General features: G+C 41.9%; 1 protein-coding gene across 1 annotated transcript in view; it reads right to left on the bottom strand.

Moving 5' to 3' along the window:
• LOC126997340 (transmembrane protein 169-like) overlaps window positions 1-20231 on the bottom strand; it is a gene marked incomplete at its 5' end in the record, with an annotated part of 56384 nt that overhangs the window by 17018 nt on the left and 19135 nt on the right. The window contains 3 exons of the mRNA XM_050858384.1: window positions 1229-1358; window positions 6279-6472; window positions 17615-17841. Coding sequence (XP_050714341.1) covers window positions 1229-1358; window positions 6279-6472; window positions 17615-17841 — 551 coding nt within the window. The remainder of the gene's footprint in view (window positions 1-1228; window positions 1359-6278; window positions 6473-17614; window positions 17842-20231) is intronic.

Below are 20231 nucleotides of genomic sequence, written 5' to 3' on the forward strand. Positions count from 1 at the left end.
GGAGAGAGCCGTTGTCAGGTGACTGGTTGACCAAAAAATCGAGTCTTTCAGAATTGGAAAAACAGTACCTCAGCACCTTTGGAATATTGGAGGGCATAGGACAGTGAAAACCAAAACGTTCAAAACCTATTTGTATGGCTGTGGAAGAGGTCAATAAATGGGATTCAGCCGAGCGCTGGCAACCCCTAGGACGTGCGAGGGTAGACTACACGCGACGAGGCAAGACGAGGGACGTGAGCGTAAATGACAAGTAGCACGTACACATATTTGTAACTAATAATATACACCTCATCTGTCTTCATTATTTTTAGTTTATCATTAATTTATAAATAAGACATGCTGAGAGAGAGAGAGAGAGAGAGAGAGTGTCTTGGTGGTGGAGGTGAGGGGTAGGGTTCATCTGTTTACACAGTAAGCCCTGTAGGTTGCCAGTTACTATTTTCACTACCATTTTTGATGTGAGGAAAGGAGACTGGGAGGGAGGATGGAGAGGAGGTGAGGGGAAGGCCAGGGGGAGGCGAGGGAGGGTAGAGGCCAGCCGGGAGGATGGAGAGGGGTATTGCGTCCTCTCTGGCTGGGGTCCATGGTGTTGCTGAACTGCCCGGGAGGGCAGGGTGAGGGGGTCTGCTGCCGGCTGGAGGTGGGGGCGGGTGGAGGGAGGGATAGTGGGTAGTCCTACTGAGTGTTGCCATATATTACATGATCCAGTCCAATTTTCAGCCATCTAGACCTACTGGTGCGGTTTCTGTACGCGTTCAAAAATCACGCTCAATTGTGGCTTGTCGCCTCTCCTCAGCCAAGCCTTAATTGAGGTCTGTTGCCATTCTCGGGTCAAGGGTTTCAGAGACAAATTACTAACCCGAAGCTATATCCATATAAAAAAGTTAGCGGTTAGCAGTTAGCGTTAGCTTCCACTAATTTCTTTATCAGTTTAGTGAAAGCGAAGCTAACTTTTTAGTTAGTGGATTACCAGTTAGCAAAGCTAACTTTTCAATTAGTGGTGCCCACCACTGGTGAAAAGTGAATTTGCATGCTTGGAATGTATAAAATTCTTGACAATAAAGTAGGACATGAAAAATAACATTCAGTGTAGAGACAAACAAATTATTAGTAATATATTATTTTAGTAAAAGCTGAGGTCGAGATATTGCATTAATGAATAAAAGTTTCTTTCAGATAAAATTTAATTTTAAGTAAATTATCAAAGAAATAATCTGAACAAACAAACCTGGGCCAGTGCTCCATAAATCCCGAGTCCAAAGGTGAAGATGATTATAAGAAATGGGTAGGTAAGGATGAGCAATGGCGGCAGTGATACTTTGGGGAGGCAGCGCGCTTCTGTGGCTCGTGTTAGCATGCTACGGAATAAAATGCCACATTAGTATTTGTCTTACACTGGGATAGTTTCTAATTCTGTCAACAATGGATTATGTGGAGATAATAATGGCATTGCTTAAAATAACAGCAACATAATGTAGGTTTCTTTACAAAAGTTAACAAAAAAATTAATACAGTTATACACCAACATCCACAGGGTAGCCTGTGGATATTAAAAAGTCAAAGATTTGGGTATCCGCATGTTTTCTTGAGCACTTTTGTGGCCAACCAAACTGCATGTGTCTCACTGCATACCACACTGTTTCCCTGCACATCTTCATTCTCACAGCAATCAAGATAGTGCTTCCTGTGGGGCATGCACAAGGCTGACTTACTGAAAATTCAATCTTACCAAAGATAATCCTCTTGTAACACCTCAAGTGCCCCTTACCAGACTACTTGGCAGACTACTCGTAAGAAGCATTAGAGACACACTGGAAAGAGTCCATTTAATGAGACCTATATAAGGGGCATAGTCATATCTCCTGCAACAAAACTATTTCTCCTACAACAAAACTATTTCCTACACAAAAACAAATATCCAGCACATTTCCTACACAAACACTGAGTACCCAGCATATCTCCTACAGAAAACAGTATCTCCGGCATAACTCCTACAGTTATGTTGTCATAATGTCTCCTACAATTCTGCCTCAAAAACTCGATTTCTCCACCTATCAACTCGACACAATCTTCCAAACACCTATCCCCTATTCTTTGACAACACTCAGCCGTCACCCTCTTCAACACTAAATATACTCGGTCTATCCTTAACTCAAAATCTCACCTGGAAACTTCACATCTCCTCTCTCACTAAATCAGCTTCCTCGAGGTTGGGCGTTCTGTATCGTCTCCGCCAGTTCTTCTCCCCCGCAGAGTTGCTATCCATATACGGGCCTTGTCCGCCCTCGTATGGAGTATCCATCTCACGTGTGGGGGGGCTCTACTCACACAGCTCTTCTGGACAGAGTGGAGTCTAAGGCTTTTCATCTCATCAGCTCTCCTCCTCCTACTGATACCCTTCTACCTCTTAAATTCTGCCGCCATGTTGCCTCTCTATCTTCTATCGCTATTTTCACGCTGACTGCTCTTCTGAACTTGCTAACTGCATGCCTCCCCCCTTCCCGCGGCCCCGCTGCACACGACTTTCTACTCATGCTCATCCCTATACTGTCCAAACTCCTTATGCAAGAGTTAACTAGCATCTTCACTCTTTCATCCCTCATGCTGATAAACTCTGGAACAATCTTCCTTCATCTGTATTTCCTCCTGTCTACGACTTGAACTCTTTCAAGAGGAGGGTATCAGGACACCTCTCCTCTGTAAATTGACCTCTCTTTCAGCCACTCCTCTGTACTTTATTCAGGAGTAGTAAGTAGACAATCATACTGCTTACAAACATCACTAAAGCAAGAATAATACAGCGTCAGAGTGGCACGCAAGATAAGGAAAGTTGGCTGTCAGGTGGGAGTACGCACCGTAGTGTACTACATACAGGCTAAAATCAGCTGATATGAGTGTTATTATACCTTTCCCCCTTATTTTTAAATCATTTTCAGTTGATTTATGCAATAAAAAAAATCGATAAGGGGCTGGGACTGAGGTGAAAAAAAAGCTCAAAATAGCGCAGGCCTGTACGGGTTAAAAGGAAAAACCTGGCAACCCTAAGCTGAGCCCTGGGCAACCTACCTCAGATTCAGGGCTGCGAAGAGAGTGGAGACGTTATGAGTATCCTACAGGAATCACACTCATCATGTACAATGTCACACGAGGCCTTTTTCCTCCAACCACGTTGGCAGTAGGGGCAACCAGTAACTCCAACTTTTCCGTGTGTGTCACACACGGACAAGGTTGGTTACACGTATCCACAATGTAAACAGAGCACAGATCATTCGCTTCTTTTTAAAATCTTCTTGGCTAAGCTTTCATGCCTGTGGTCTCACAGTAAAGAGTGTTTTCTTATCTTGCCATATAAATAGTAAAAAAAGCAGCTCTGCCAGTCCACTTTGTGAGTCTATTAGTGGGCCATCTTCCTCTGCTCCTCACTCATCAGTCACTGCTGTTGTCTATTTGTTTACACGCAGCCATGCAGTTGTTCATACTCACAACTGTTTTCCACCGTACAGACAACCAACAACTCGCTCACGGTTGGGCATACGAGCAACCGCAGTTACCACTTGGTGATAGGTTCACATTTTATCCTAGCCATATAGGTCGACGCTAGTTTTGGAGGGATTTTTTCAGGCTCCAAAAGTTGACCTGTATGCTGAAATTTACAGTAACAAGTTGTGTCAGAATGGTGCTGTTTGCCAAATGGCCAGAGAGGTTGTAGTGTGGGGGACTGTGCGGATGGGGGGTGCTGTGTTTGTAAACAAAGGAGTCATCAGAATTATATGAGTGTGACCAATATCACCTCTGCTGCCTCTTCTTACCTGCTATGAATATTTCAATTCTTCAACTATGATTGCCATTTTCAGTAAAGGGTCACCTATATGAGATGCTGAGGGAATCTTGTGGGGGGAGCTTTTGTTGTTGGTAGCCATTTTTATTGTACTCAGCTGCATCGACTAGCCTGCCCCACCCCCCTGACACGCAGGGAGCTGCACGGCTAACGTGAGAACCAAACATGTCCCAGGATATTGAGTAGCTTATTTCCCATAAGGTCAATGGATATAAGTTTTGCGTATTTGAGTTTCACACTAACTACAATGGTCCAGATTAGGCGGAAAACTCGTTGCACTGCTGTTCATATGTACGATGTATACATGGAAAGAGTTTACATGCATTCGCAGAGCATAACAGAAAATTCTTTTGCTTCTGAACATAATGAAAAAGACACATTTGTAATGCGGGGAAAACTTAGAAGTCAATAACCTGTAATAACCATAGCTGGGCGTTATCGCGATAAGTTATCACGATACTTTATCGATGATAACAAAATCGGGTTATCGGCCATCCGCTACTTATTTAAATATATATCGGTATCTTCGTTACTTTTGTAACCAAACTAGCAATAATCGCTACTTTTTTCCACCTCTCAGAAAAAAAAAAAAAAAGTTGTCTCCTCCCTACTGCGCATGCGTGGCCTGGGCGCCCGGTGTTGAATGAAAAAACTTCGGGGTATGAAATATCTTTAGTGAAGAGATTTCATACTTAGATCAATATTAAAACACTAGGTTATTTCTTTATGTTAGGCTCAAAAATCAATATATCAAAGAGAAAAATCATTTAACTTTGCCCCAAAAATGATTATTCACTGCCTCAAATTTGATATTCCATATTCGATTGTGAGCATGCCATGGTATTGAAGGCACCCGTTGTTGTGTTATTTGGTGTCCCATCATCAAAAGCTGGTGCTTTTGTTTACAAACATTGGTCTCTCGTGAACTGCGCATGTTCAGACCAGTAAGCGTAGCCCTGTACAGTCTCACAAAGCTTTTTAACACATTAAGAGTTGCTGGAAGGCCGAATCAGACATACAGTACCACAATCCTCGCTGTTTCTAGAACGACACTCTGCACATATAAATACAACTCGTACAGAGTGTCGTTCTAGAAACAGCAAGGATGGTGGTACTGTGTGTCTGATTCAGCCTTCCAGCAACTCTTAATTACGGTTAAAAAGCTTTGTGAGCCTGTACAGGTCTACGCTTGCTACTATTTGCATTCATACTACTTGAATTCATCTATGTTTTTTATTTGAAACATCAATATAGTATCATTTTCGCCTATCGGACTTATCGCTAGCTAGTATCGGAATTGTGGATTTATATCGGGTATCGGTTATCGGTCATCGCCTATATTTGTGTCTCCACTTAACGAATATCGGTTATCACCGATAAGGTTTTCCATTATCGGTTATCGAGAATAAGGTTTTATGTTATCGTGCCCAGCTATGGTAATAACTGATGTGTTGCTCATGAATCAGGTGGTTATGAACCGCAAGACAGACAGACGAACCAGATGTAGAGCTGGTGGCGTGACTACACCTCAGCCGAAGGTGCTGAATGATCATTAGTTAGTTTTTTTTTTACAGAGGAGGGATGAGCAGAATTTTTCACCTGTATTAAATGAGAGAGAACCAGTTGCTTCTGAACTCCTTCTGAACTGGTGGAACAGGCCAAGTGTATGTTAACTAAACCACCGATAAATGCGTTCACTAGCCTCTGGTTAGCCAGCGGGCAGTGGGGGGAGGTGAGAAGCTGACGGTGTGAGCAAGTCTCCCTCACACCGCTTCAAAGGACCAAGCTTGTTAGTGTGTTATCTTCATACAATGTTAATGTTACTTATAAGAGTTGAATTGACACACACCGCCTCAACCTCACCCAACAGGTTCCCTAACTACTGACTGAGCTGGTACCTCACTTGTTGTGTGTCATTATAGAGTATGTGAACATTCCCTTTTGAGTGGGCTTATGATCACCCCCTCGGTATCTTAACCCCACACGAATACCTTGCCCCCATGATCATCTTTGTGAACACATATCGGTGGTTGAAGGGAGACATTTTCTTGTATAATTATGCACCATAGAAACTTGACTAGGGTAGTTTTTGTTAGCTATGGCCAGGACTCTCTATATTTTTATGAAATGATCCGTGATGAGTATGCCCTTGCATGGTAATTGGAATGATGAGTTATAATCAGTATTGTAAAGTAACTCAGTAAAAGCTCGCTACCATTACCAACAGAAAAATGAGTTGTCAATAATATTGTTACTTAACTTCAGTAAGCTCACTACCATTACCAACAGAATGTGAATAAACTTCATAATAATTTAACCTTGTGTTGCGTAACCCTAACAACTAGGAAGCACACTTGATAGCAATAAATTAAAAACAGAGGAACGAGGCTGAAGGCAACACACATTGACTTCTCAAAGTTAATACATCTACTGTACTGACCTGTACCAAGTTATTGTCCCAAGGTAAAATGAATACCCTGAGGACACCAGGAAGACAAATGGGAAGCATATAAAAGAGAGGATGGTGATGTGAGGTCCATAGCGAAGGGAGCACCTTGGCTTGGGCTTGTCTGGTCCAAGTGTCTGTGTAATGGAAGCTTCAAGGTCATCAAGTTCTTCACGGGATAGGTTCACCTGGTAGAAAAAAAATAGATAACAGTGTAAGGGCCTACATTTTCAATATCTGTACACACACACACACACACACACACAATACATGTGTATTTTTATATATAAATATAAAAACCTCTCTCTCTCTCTCTCTCTCTCTCTCTCTCTCTCTCTCTCTCTCTCTCTCTCTCTCTCTCTCTCTCTCTCTCTCTCTCTCTATATATATATATATATATATATATATATATATATATATATATATATGTTACAATAAAATCTTCAAAACAGTAAATTTGTAAATTTCCTAGAATTTTCAGGAAATTTACTAAGTGACTGTTTCAATCGGTAAATTCACAAAATTACTAAAAAATTAGGTTAGGTTAGGTTAGGCTAGGTTAGGTTAGGTTAGTTGATGGTCCAGTAAATTTGTAAACTAAAAATTTAGGAAATTTACAAATTTACTGGGCATTAACTAACCTAACCTCAAACCTAACCAAACCAACTAACCTAACCTAATTTTTAACCTAATTTAGATGAATTTTAGTAATTTTGTGAATTTACTGATATATATATATATATATATATATATATATATATATATATATATATATATATATATATATATATATATATATATATATATATATATATATATATATATATATATATATATATATATATATATATATATATATATATATATATATATATATATATATATATATATATATATATATATATATATATATATATATATATATATATATATATATATATATATATATATATATATATATATATATATATATATATATATATATATATATATATATATATATATATATATATATATATATATATATATATATACATATATATCAGGGGCATAGCCAGGATTTCAGTTAGGAGGGGCACAATCTTTACCAGTCTGTCTCAATACTGATAAGGATTTACACCAGTGGTTCTTAACATTTTTCATCGTATGACCCCCTGAGACTCTCCAGGGTATTGCCGTGACCCCTATAATACATTTTGTAATGGTGACCTTTGTGTAAAGGAAAGGTAAAACAAAACTATTTGAAGATCCTGACTTATAGAAAATATTACAAATAAATGACCTTGAAAAATGCCACAGATCCCCTACAAGTGCTGTTTCAAAATCCATGGAACTAATGCACATAAAATAAAACCTACTTATTCAATCAGTGGGAGGATCGACGTCATTGTTTTGCAGCCATAAGTACGTCAAAGTGAGGAGCAGTGCTCAACAGGCAACACCTCATGTCGCTGTCACTCACAAGTCTACTGCGTGCCTTCGTTTTCAGTGCCATCATTGATGAGAATCCAGCCACACAGCGATAGGTCGAGGTCCAGTATGGTCAGTACACGCACCGAAAGAAGGGGATAGTAGTCATTCAGTGTCGCCCAAAATGTCGGAAGCTCTTGTTCAGAAAAATCGGCTTTCAACTGAGTATCCTCACGAATTTGAAGAAATTCTACCTTCGCAGCAACATCAGTATCACAGATGGTACTGTCCTTCACTGAGAAGGGTCTGGAGATCCATGCATCAGTACAGCGGTCATCCAGTCCTGGAAAGTAACTTTCGATGGCGTCATTCACTGCCAGAAGATGAGTTGAGATCTCCTCACGGAAACTGCATTCAGCTTCTGCCATAGAATCTAGGAGAGTTGTCATATGAGGGAAGAAAGTTGTGTCACTGCCTGAACTCTTTTCACATAAAGTTGAATCTTACACTTGAATACTGCCACTTTGTCACGAATTGTGTGCAGCACTGCAAGGTTTCCTTGGAGTGAAATATTCAGGGAATTCACTTCAGAGAAGAAATCAGCCAAGTAGGCAACCTTTGTTACGAAACAGTCATCTTGCATTATTTCGTGAAGAAGATTTTCTTTCGAGGTACGACCTTCTTGCAACAGCATCGTTATTTCCTCTCGAATCTGCAGCACGCGATTCAGAACTTTCCCACGTGAGAGCCAACGTATCTCCGTGTGAAACAGAACAGAGAAGACAGAGCCCATTTCTTCACAAAGCACTTTAAAAATCCTTGAAGTTGTTGCGCTCCCTCGGATATGGTTCACAATCTTCACAATGTCAGTGAGCACTTCTTGAAGTCCAGGTGGGATAGTCTTCATCGCCAAAGCACAAAGATGAATCATGCAATGAGTGAAGGAGACATGCAGAGCAGCATTCTTCATGAATCATGGAAGGAGCCCCATCTGTACACAGACTGACAAGTGCTTTCCAACTCAGCCCATGTTTAATGAGGAAGGCTTCTAGGATTTTGAAAATATCTTCTCTACAAGTTTTTTTTTTTTTTTTTTTTTTTTTTACGTTGTTGCCTATTGCGCCGGTAGGCATCTTCCCGGTGGGGCCTGATGGTCGGCCCAAGGCTTCTTCCAGGTGGGGCCTGATGGTCGGCCCAGCCCGTTCTGGCGCAGGCGAGTGTTTATAGTGGCGCTATCTTGCATTGGCTCATGCTGCACCCCGGAACTCGTACTTGATTCGCTTGGACGGCTTCCTCTAGAGTCCGGGTTGATGGGTGGTCTTCAGGACAGCATGTGGGTAGTTTTAAGCCACTCGGCGGTGACCGAAAAATCCGAGTGGTAGCGTGAGGATTCGAACCCGCGTCGTCCATCACGCGGCGAATGTGGGTCCAGTACGCTATCACTTCGGCCACCGCCTACCCTAAGTTGTTGTGACCACTAGCTCAGAGTACAAGTACTCATCCGTCATACCTTCCTTGTCAAGGTAGCGAACATAAACAATAAGTTGGATACATGAGGCAGCATCTGTTGACTCATCCAGTTGCAAGGAATAAACAGGACTACTCTTCACAGCACTCACCACTTGCAGGAGAATATCCTCACTCATGTCCGAGATCCTACTTTTGACTGTATCATTCAAAAGGGAAACTGTCCTCAACTTGTGTGCCTGCTGTTCTACATGAATCAACTTCGATCGTTGTTTCCAGAATGCAAGGCTTCATTAGATTTTCACCAATGGTATGAGGCTTTTTGGTCTGCGCGATTTTTTAGAGCAATTCTGTATGAAGCCTCCAGAGCGCTGCTTTGTTCTAACGAGCGAACTGACCAGTGGAATCAATGCGACTGGCCTTCAGAGCAGCTTCTTTTCACTTGAAGTAGTCGTAGCTTTTGTCCACAAGTTGGCTATGGTAAGACTCAAAATGAACCTTCAGTTTGCATGGCAAGCACAGGTAGAACGCGATGCGACTGGCCAGTGTGAAGTGTGTGATGCGACTGCCGCTGACTGACGATGTAAACAATGAAACCAAACAAACACACGCTACGCTAAACAAAGTAGTACGCTTAAAACATGTGATGTAAATGTTTTATTGTATGTTTGTCTGTGTGTCTCCTTGTCTGGACCAGTGTATGTTGATACTTGTGAGCGTTGCAGATCTGAATTGTGAATGTTGCAGAGTGCGATTGTGAATGGTTGTGCAAGCTTGCAAGTGTGACCTTGATGCATCGTGCAGGTGGAGACACAGTATGATGACTCATATTATCGCGCAACTCGTATGTTGGAAGGGGAATGTGGCATGGAGTGGAGAGGGGAGTCGTGTTTGTGTCGTTGTCTTGAGAGTACGGTGTGAGAGTAGTCGTGCAGTAGTTTGTTCGTTCGCCGCACCTACGTCCTTGCTGGGGTGAAGGTGCGGACGTGGTGTTGTTGAGAGTTTGTTTAATGTTTTTTGTCTAATACATTGATCTATTCGTTACAAGCTATTTCGGCAATACGTATTAGAAAGCATATTCATTTTAACTGTTCTTATCAATTTTAAATGTGTTAATATAGTACATATGTAGTTACTTTTATTTATTTTTGATGTTTTATAACGTTTTAGTATAGAAAAAAAATAATTTTAATTGCATTATCCAGATCAATTTCGGATAATCCGGTTTTTCGGATAATCCGCTTTCGGACAATCGGGGTTTTACTGTATATATATATATATATATATATATATATATATATATATATATATATATATATATATATATATATATATATATATATATATATATATATATATATATATATATATATATATATATATATATATATATATATATATATATATATATATATACATACATACATACATACATATGTATATATATATATATATATATATATATATATATACATATATATATATATATATATATATATATATATATATATATATATATATATATATATATATATATCCTTACATCCTTCTGTTTCCCTCAGCTTAGTTGTTCTGAACAATATCTCTTCCGCTGCCTTCTGCGATCTTAGTCTTAATTTAACTGGTCTTGTTTTCCCTTCCACATATATGGGCCTACCCTATAAATTTCTTCCACCTCCTCCTCAATGTTTTGCTGTTCTTCATCATGTAAGTTCTTTAGTGTGTGTGTATTTACCTAGTTGTATTTACCTAGTTGTAATTGTACAGGGCCTGGGCTTATGCTCGTGTGGTCCCGTCTCCGTATCTATAATTATCCGACTTTTCCTTGAAGCTTTGCACACTCTTCGCCGATACTATTTCTTCACTTAATCTGTTCCAAACCTCTATATTTCTTTGTGGGAAACTATATTTCTTTATGTCTCTTGAGCATCTTCCCTTCCTCAACTTTTTACTATGTCCTCTAGTATTCCTGCTGGAAGGTTCCTCTCTTAGTAGCAATTTCTCGTTATCTACTTCTTCCATTTTACTCATTAGCCTATATATTTGTATTAGGTCTCCTCTTTCTCTTCTCTGTTCTAGTGTTGGCAAGTCCATTTCCTTTAGTCTCTCTTCATATGTCAGTCCCTCCAGTTCTGGAACCATTTTTGTTGCCATCCTCTGTATTCCTTCTAGTTTTTTTATGTGTTTCTTCATATGTGGAGACCACACTGTTTCCACGTATCCTAGTTTAAGTCTGATCATAGTAGTAATTAATTTTTTCATCATTTCTTTGTCCATGTAGTGGAATGGTATGCCTATATTTCTCACCATTATATGTATTACCGAAGATCTGATTTATATGATTTTCTGGTTGCATATAATCTTGCATTATTACTCCCAGGTCTCTCTCTTCATTTACTTTCTTTAATATTTCACCATCTCCCATTTTATATGTCCGTTTTGGTCTTTCTACACTTTTTCCCATTTCCATAACATGACATTTCTTCACGTTGAATTTCATCTCCCATTTCTGACTCCATTTCCAAATCTTGTTTAGGTCTTCTTGTAGCTCCTTGCAGTCTTCACTGTTTCTTATATGTCTTTGCAGTTTAGCATCATCTGCGAACAGGCTCATGTAGCTGTTTATTCCCTCTGGCATATCATTAATATAGACTAGGAAGAGTACTGGTGCTAAAACCGACCCCTGGGGCACTCCACTTTCCACCGCTCTCCATTCCGATCTTGTGTCCTTAACCACGGTTCTCATCTCTCTTCCTCTTAAGTAGCTTTCCATCCAGCACTTCATTTTCCCTCTCAATCCTCCTTTATTTTCTAGTTTCCACATCAGTCTTGAATGTGGAACTTTGTCAAATGCCTTCTTTAAGTCTAGGTAAATGCAATTCACCCATCCGTCTCTTTCCTGTAATTTGTCCGTCACTCTTGAGTAAAAGCTCAGCAAGTTTGTCACACATGAGCGGCTTTTCCTAAACCCATATTGATTGTTTGTGATTAGATTATGTTCTTCTAGAAATCTCATCCATTGTTCTTTTATTACTTTATCACATATTTTACACACTATGCTGGTCAGAGACACCGGTCTGTAATTTATGGGTTCTTCCTTTTTTCCACTTTTGTATGTAGGTATCACTTCTGCCCTCTTCCACACCCCAGGCACTGTGCCAGTTTTTATTGAGCACCTAATGATGTCATATATCGGGCCGACTAACTCATTTCTGCACTCTTTAAGTATAAAACCTGAAACTCCATCTGGTCCCACGGCTTTCCCTTCTTCCAATTCCCCCAATAGTCTTTTTTATCTCCTCTTTATCTATTTTGACCTCTTCCATATATACATCTAAGTTGTTTTCTTGTGGTTCATTAAATAATGATTCTTTGGTAAACACTTGCTGTGTGTGTGTGTGTGTGTGTGTGTGTGTGTGTGTGAGATAAAGATATGTCTGCGAAAGACTGCAAAAGTTTTCACAGTTGAATTTCTTCTTCGTTACCGTACAATTTTATTACCCATATTGTTTCCTCTAAAACCATCCATGTCCCAGAAAACATATCCCTGCTATGGCATACAAAAATTAAACAGGACTTATATACACGTCTCCTGTTTGTGGGAGCAGTTGGCCAAAGTTGACGACCAGGACGTGAATATACGTCTCCCGGAGAGAATGGGTTTATGTCATTTTTTGGCTTTTTGGGGGTGCATTATATTATCATTCTCACTAAGTACTAATTCTATCTCAATGAAGCTTGGGGATCTTATACTTAAGGTAAAAATATGTATACATATAAAAATTCATGAGAATCTGAAAAGAATGAATATAACTTCCTTCGTAATTCACCTCACCTCCCTTACTTATTGGGGTCAATTAAAGTTGCCAGCTAGCAGGTGGTACAGCAGGTGGCAATAGGCAAATTGCCAGCGATTTGGATATTGTGCCCCAAAAGCTTGATATGTTCTTTCAATTATCGTAAATTACAGGTTTCTCTGGGACTTGTAACAATTACACTTCAATACAGTTAGTGACACTGTTGTTGATAAAAATGCAGCTGATCATTCTTGTTGTTTTATTTATTTGTAAATGAGAGGAAATAAATGCAAAGCAGAAGCCTATCCTCATAAAAAATCATTCTTGCATGAAAGCCCTGCAAAATCAAGCAAAAATGGGCTTTTTAAAAAATTCTATTTACAGTACCGTCTCAAGTTTCGCGCTCGCTTCGTTCCAGAGGTATAGCTCTAAACTCGAGGATCACAAGACTCAAGGTATTGAAAACACTGAAAAAGCACTTATCTGTTCTGACCCATGGAGATTTTTATTTTATTTATTTTATTTATTTATTTTATTTTCTTTTTCTTTTTTACATGTGGGCTATTGCGCCGGTAGACTATCCATCTGGGCCTGATGGTCGGCCCTGAGCCCGTCATGGCGCAGGCAACTGTTTATAGTGGCGCCATTATAATTGGCTCATGCTGCTCCCCAGAGCTCATGTTTTTTCCTCCTTTACTCCCTTGTTATCTCAAAATATGTACCTTGGAAAAAGGAAGAAAACAGGAAGAGAGAACGGGTTGTTTCAAAGCCACAGTTGAAGCTTCAAGATTGGCTGAGCTCTGAAAACACGCTTGTGATTCGCTGGGAGTCTGATGAAATCATCGCCGGCGCTAACCCTGTCAGCGGCCTCGCTGCCTTGGGGCAGTGGCACACTGGCCGTTTTCCTCTAACCGTAGTGGCTACTGGCAGTGCTCGTGCGCCCATCCAGGAGCGAGTTGTTGGTTGTCCATAAGCTGGTGTCACCCTGGGCCTTTTTCTTCCCCCCGCGTTGGCGGCAGCAAGGGCAACCAGCAAATCCAACTTTTCCTGGTGTGCGTTACACACGGCCAAGGTCAGTTGCCCGTATCCACAACCACAACGTAAACAAAGCACTTGCCCTGTATTGACATGGCGTCGTCTGCTAAAGTAGGGGCTGTCGCGGCTTGTGCTGCCATTACCCAAGTTATGGACTTGTTGCTGCAGTTAAATGGCAGGAAGAAGCTGTTGTGGGTGTGGCATGTCTGTGGTTCCTCCGTGCCAGTTCTCAATGTCACCATTGCACGTAAGGGGCCAATTAACCCACCCATCTAGACTCCAACCACATAAACACGTGGATCGAGTACAGGTAACTCTCGATTTACGCAAGTTTGGTTTACGCGTTTTTTAAATAACGCGGGGTCCAAAATCCAAATAAATGTTTAATTTACACGTTTGTTTCACTTATATGCGATATTTTATTGAGCATCTACCAAATGTCTCACGCAACTGGACTCACACGGCGCCGCGGCCACACAGCTGAGCACAGTTCTTCCCGCACACCACTTGAACAACAATACAGTACCCACGCTACCACGCTACTCAACAACAACAACACTCTCGCTGTTGTGGAGTGGCCATCAGATGTCTCACGCAACTGGACTCACACAGCACCGCGGCCACACAGTTGAGCTCAGTTCTTCTCACGCGTCACTTGAACAACAATACAGTACCCACACTGCCACGCTACTCAACAACAACAACACCCTCGCTGCTGTGGAATGGCCACCAGATGTCTCACGCAACTGGACTCACACGGCACCACGGCCACACAGCTGAGCTCAGTTTTTCTCACGCGCCACTTGAACAACAATACAGTACCCACGCTGCCACGCTACTCAACAACAACAACACCCTCGCTGTTGTGGAGTGGCCACCAGATGTCTCACGCAACTGGACTCACATGGCACTGCGGCCACACAGCTGAGCTCAGTTCTGCCCACGCGCCACTTCAACAACAATACAGTACGTACCCACGCTGCCACGCTACTCAACAACAACAACACCCTCACTGCTGTGGAGTGGCCACCAGATGTCTCACGCGACTGGACTCACACGGCGCCGCGGCCACAAAGCTAAGCTCAGTTCTTCCCGAGCGCCACTTGAACAACAATACAGTACCCACGCTGCCACGCTACTCAACAATAGGGGTGGGCAGGTACTGGTACCAGCTATACGGTACGGTACCGGTACCAGACTGCTCAGTACTGGTACCAATACAAGCCAGTCGCTCATGGCGTCCCTCATTTCTTCCTCACACAAGTGAGGCAGAGACTGAGTGCCTGAGTGGATATCTCGGTGATATGGATATTCTCTCTCTCTCTCTCTCTCTCTCTCTCTCTCTCTCTCTCTCTCTCTCTCTCTCTCTCTCTCTCTCCACTGAATGAAGTGAATATTTATTTTTCGATAGAAACCTACCTCGTTTGATTTACATTGTTTTTGATTTACGTGACCTCTTCAAAGACACAATACTCACATAAATCGAGAGTTACCTGTAACAATAAACACACACACACACACACACACACACTCACACACACACACACCAGACTCGTCATGAACCATGGCAGATGTTTCTCACAAAAAAAAAATTACTTCGACATTTCCAAGTGTGTTAGAACTTCTTTGGTGAGTGGTTCATGCAAACTAAACATACCCAATGGCAACCCAACGGTTGGATGAAAACGGCCATTGTGACACCGCCTAAAGGCAGTGAAGCCGCTGATAGGGTGAGCGTCAGCGATAACATCATCGGACTCCCGGCGAATTACAAGCGTGTTATCAGAACTGTCAGCCAATCGTAAGAGCCACCTTCAACTGCAGCTTCAAAATGACCCGTTCCCTCTTCCCGTTTTCTCTCTCTCTCTCTCTCTCTCTCTCTCTCTCTCTCTCTCTCTACATAGCCACAATGTTTGGAGGAAAACGTTCAGTGTAATACTACCTATAAAGGTAACATGCATGACGCCGATGGAAAGTAGATGTGACCCGTACATGTTAAGGCACCTTGAAACTCGGGGTGATAATGCGCGAAAGTTGGGATGGTAAGAATTTAGGACTACCAACAAGACTCGCGGATCGCAAAACTCGGATAGCGCGAAACTTGAGAGGGTACTGTACATTACAATATTTCCTGAGTACCTGCTTATGGTATATCAGTCTTACCTTCGGTGAAATCTATCAAAAACATTAGGGTGTCAGGCGTCTCGACAACCCCCCCAACACTGGGAAGGCCAAGTGTTTGTCTCCTTGAAGTCACTAGCTCCTGCTCCTATCATACTATACTCTGCCCTCAACTGACTGCAGCTTGTTGTATGGGGTGGACCAAGTCTTTGGGTGGATGCATGATGGTACCAGAAGCATGGGCAGGTCAAAGGTATTGACATTTAACCCCTAAAGGATGAGTGCCCCGCAGGTGGAAATATTGGCGGGTTGCGTGAAAGGATGAGTGTCCTGCTTGCGGATGCCTCCGTTTTCTTTTCTATCTCTTGTTTCCTCGTGACCTTTGCTATTGTTCTTCATCTGAAATATACTAATCAACAACCTTAGGCTTAGAGGCTCATCCACATGGCCAGTTGTGATGGATAAAGGACACACTCTCTTGGGTATATGTAGTGAGACTGCCGTGTCCAGTGACAGTGACAGGACGAGGATGCCCCTCGTGCAGCTGTCCCGCCCATTCATAAATTGTCCGACTCAGGTGATGACGACACCCTAGTATGTAGGGTTCATTGTACCACCTCAAAACCAGGCACTAAAAGCTGTGTAAAGTTCTAAAGCCGCTGAGGTATGTATGGGCACAATCCGCCATAAGGTGCCACTTCTGACCTGCCTTGATGTTAGTAAAACTCGATTTTTTTCATCAAAATGTACATTTTTTTGTCTTTGTATCTTCAATATATACAACTTTTGTTCTATGAAAATTTTTGTACGATGAATACGAAAATTACTTATTTTCAGTTTATCGTAATTTCCAGAGTAATTACAAAAATAATTTATAAAACATATGTACCACTAGAACCAGCTTGAAACTAAAACTTTTATTAAATGAGTTTTTATGAGAAAAGTATTTGAAAAACAGCTGTTTTTTGCAATCTTCAGAGGCACCCTTTAGATTTTTTGTCGTCTTTTCGGGGTTAAGGCCAGGAGTTGTGGGAGGAGCAAAACACACACAGAGATCAAACAATGGAGGCTATGCATTCTGTAGAGTTGCTTGACATCCTAAAGTTTTTGATAAATTTCACCAAAAGCGACACTGATACACCATAAGCAGGTATTCAGCATATATTGTACTAATGTGAACAGAATTTTTCAAAAAGCCCATTTCTGCTTGATTTCACAGGGCTTTCATGCAAAAACGATTTATGATGAGGATAGGCTTCTATACAGCATTTATTTTCTTTCGTTTACAAATAAATAAAACAACGAGAATGATCAGCTACATTTCTATAAATAACAGTGTCACTTACTATACTTAAGTGTAATTGTTACAAGTCCCAGAGAAACACAGGTAATTTATGATAATTAAAATAATAGTTCAAGCTTTATGGGCACAATAGCTGAATCGCTGGTGACACCCGGCAAAGATGAAAATACCCCATTGATAAATAAATAAATACTGACCTTGACATCGATGCTGTGCCCTTTCTTCTTTCCACGTTTGATGGTGCCTGTTAGGGTGACGTAAGACTCTAGACCCTCCGGCAAGTCTTCGCTGAATATCACCTGGCCCCCGCTAGCCCCACTATCACTGCCATGGTCACCACCGCTGCTAGTGCCAGCCTCCTTGCTTGGCGGCTGCTGCTGCAGCAGCTGTTGCTGCTGCTGTTTTAGTTCATCCTCTGGATTTTCTGGTAAAGATTCAAAATCATGGCAAAATTCATTAATTTCATCGCTATCATTGAAAAATTTAATAAACTTTATCTACAGTGGTCCCTCCACATGCATGTTTTTATTTATGCATGGTTTCAGCTTTGCATAGTTTAGCATGAAAAAAGTCATATATAAAATTATTATAATTAAAGAACAATTGAAGATATATTACTGAGCACCCAGGACCCACTGCAAAGCCCCTTTATATTCTGAAATTGATGACCCTGAAGGGTGGTAGGATACATCCTCAGGGGCCTCAGCATCACTTCCACCATTACCAACCATATCAAGGTTAATCTAAAGGATGGCACCCATTGCTAGGTTGAACTATAGTGGGGCTCAGCCTTCCTGTGAATCAAGGGTTTGGAGTCATTGGCCATGAAATCTCAGGCACGGAATCAGACGAGGAAGAACCAGAACACACTCCTCCTGCAATTGTTACAGTAATGGGAATACAGAATGTGGTGCGTATGAGTTGTGTGGCAGCCGAGGAGTGATGCTGACCCATAAATCTCCATGCAAACTTCAAAATTACATAAGAGAAAGGCAGAGCAGAAAATCCCGTCACCCGCCCTCTATGTGGCAACCGCAAAAAAACATCACCCGCCTGTTAGGGGTTAACCCTTACGGGACGGGAGCGGCAATCACCATTCGGTTGACAGTGGATGGGTGGAGGTGATCGCCGCTCAACTTATGTTTCGCTCATGTTAGCCATTCTCCCAAATTTTTTTCTCCCCAAATATGTCAACACTTGTCCTGAGTACTTTTATCATCGACTCGGTGCATCTGAGGCTTTCTTAGTGGATGGACGTGTAAAAATAAAATATCTACGTTCGAAACGCCTCGTCGCTCCGTGCGGCCAGTGACTACGTCCACTCCAATAGCTAGTTCATCACATACTGATCACTCAAGTGCCAGACCTTCCGACAGTGCAATAGAACATGAACTTGATATTTCTGTTGTAACTCTGGAAAGTGATTTTGACTGGAGTGACAGTGATTCTGAGTGGCATAATACAAGTACAGGTAACTCTCGATTTACACGAGTATTGTGTCCTTGAGGAGGTCATGTAAATCAAAAACAATGTAAATCAAACAAGAGGTAGGTTTGTGCCTTTATTGCCTACTGTATCACTCTGACTCCTCTCCCTCTCGTGGTTCCTCCTCTGGCTGCCCTTCCCCTCATGGTAGCACAGCAGCGAGGGTGTTGTTGTTGAGTAGTGTGGCAGCGTGGGTACTGTATTGTTGTTCAAGTGGCGTGCGGGAAGAACTGAGCTCAGCTGTGTGGCAGCAGCGCCGTGTGAGTCCAGTTGCGTGAGACATCTGGTGGCCACTCCACAGCAGCGAGGGTGTTGTTGTTGAGTAGCATGGCAGCGTGGGTACTGTATTGTTGTTCAAGTGACGTGCGGGAAGAACTGAGCTCAGCTGTGTGGCTGCGACGCTGTGTGATTCCAGTTGCGTGAGACATCTGGTGGCCACTCCATAAAATATCACGTAAGAGTGAAAAAAACGTGTAAATTAAACATTTATTTGGATTTTGGACCCCGCGTCATTTAAAAAACGCATAACCCAAACTCGCGTAAATCGAGAGTTACCTGTAGCAATGATGATGGGGCAACCACCTCAGGTCCACCAGCTCTGACCACGTGCACTGCTGCGACACGTTCCACACCTATTACTGCCTCATCCACCAGTGGGCAGGAAATGACAAGGTCAAGGTCTATACATAACAAGTCAAGTCACTCTGCCTTCAAAACTGCTACTAGCACGCGCAGGGGGCAGTTTGGGGTGGAGCAGCGGGGTGACGTCATTTGAATCCAAGTACCCACCAGTTCACGGGTGACTAAAGCTGCGGCGGTGTGTGCACTTTGGATATGGGTTCTTGCCTTCTTTCACCACGCATTCAAGCAAGCCTTTGACAAAAAAAATATGCCCTTTTATTGAGCTATGTGTGACTGTAATTCCAATGCCTACAAATCGCAGTGTGGGGTGTGAGGGGGTGGCAAGTTGAAGGGATTGATTTAAATTAGTCCACCTTTCTTCGTTTTCTCTAAATCCCAGTGTCTACATTCTCTAGTTTGGCTCCAAGCAACGTCCTCCCACAAAGCTGCATATGACTTGACTTGGTATATACAGACTTTGGACAAGGCAGCCTTCTGCTCCCCTTACATCTTCACTAAGTTCTTGTCCACCTGTATCTCCTCCATGGTCCAGGAGGGGGATTGAGTTTGCATTATCCTCTTCCTCTGCTGAATCTTCTCCTCCCAGAATGATGCAAGAGGCCATACACGAGGAAGAGCAGACAGAAGAGGAATAAGAGTGAGGAGAGCGAGACAAACACGAGTTGAGAGGGGAAGGAGAGTGCGGGG

This window comes from Eriocheir sinensis, chromosome 12 (assembly GCF_024679095.1).
Source record: "Eriocheir sinensis breed Jianghai 21 chromosome 12, ASM2467909v1, whole genome shotgun sequence".
Classification (NCBI taxonomy): Eukaryota; Metazoa; Arthropoda; class Malacostraca; order Decapoda; family Varunidae; genus Eriocheir; species Eriocheir sinensis.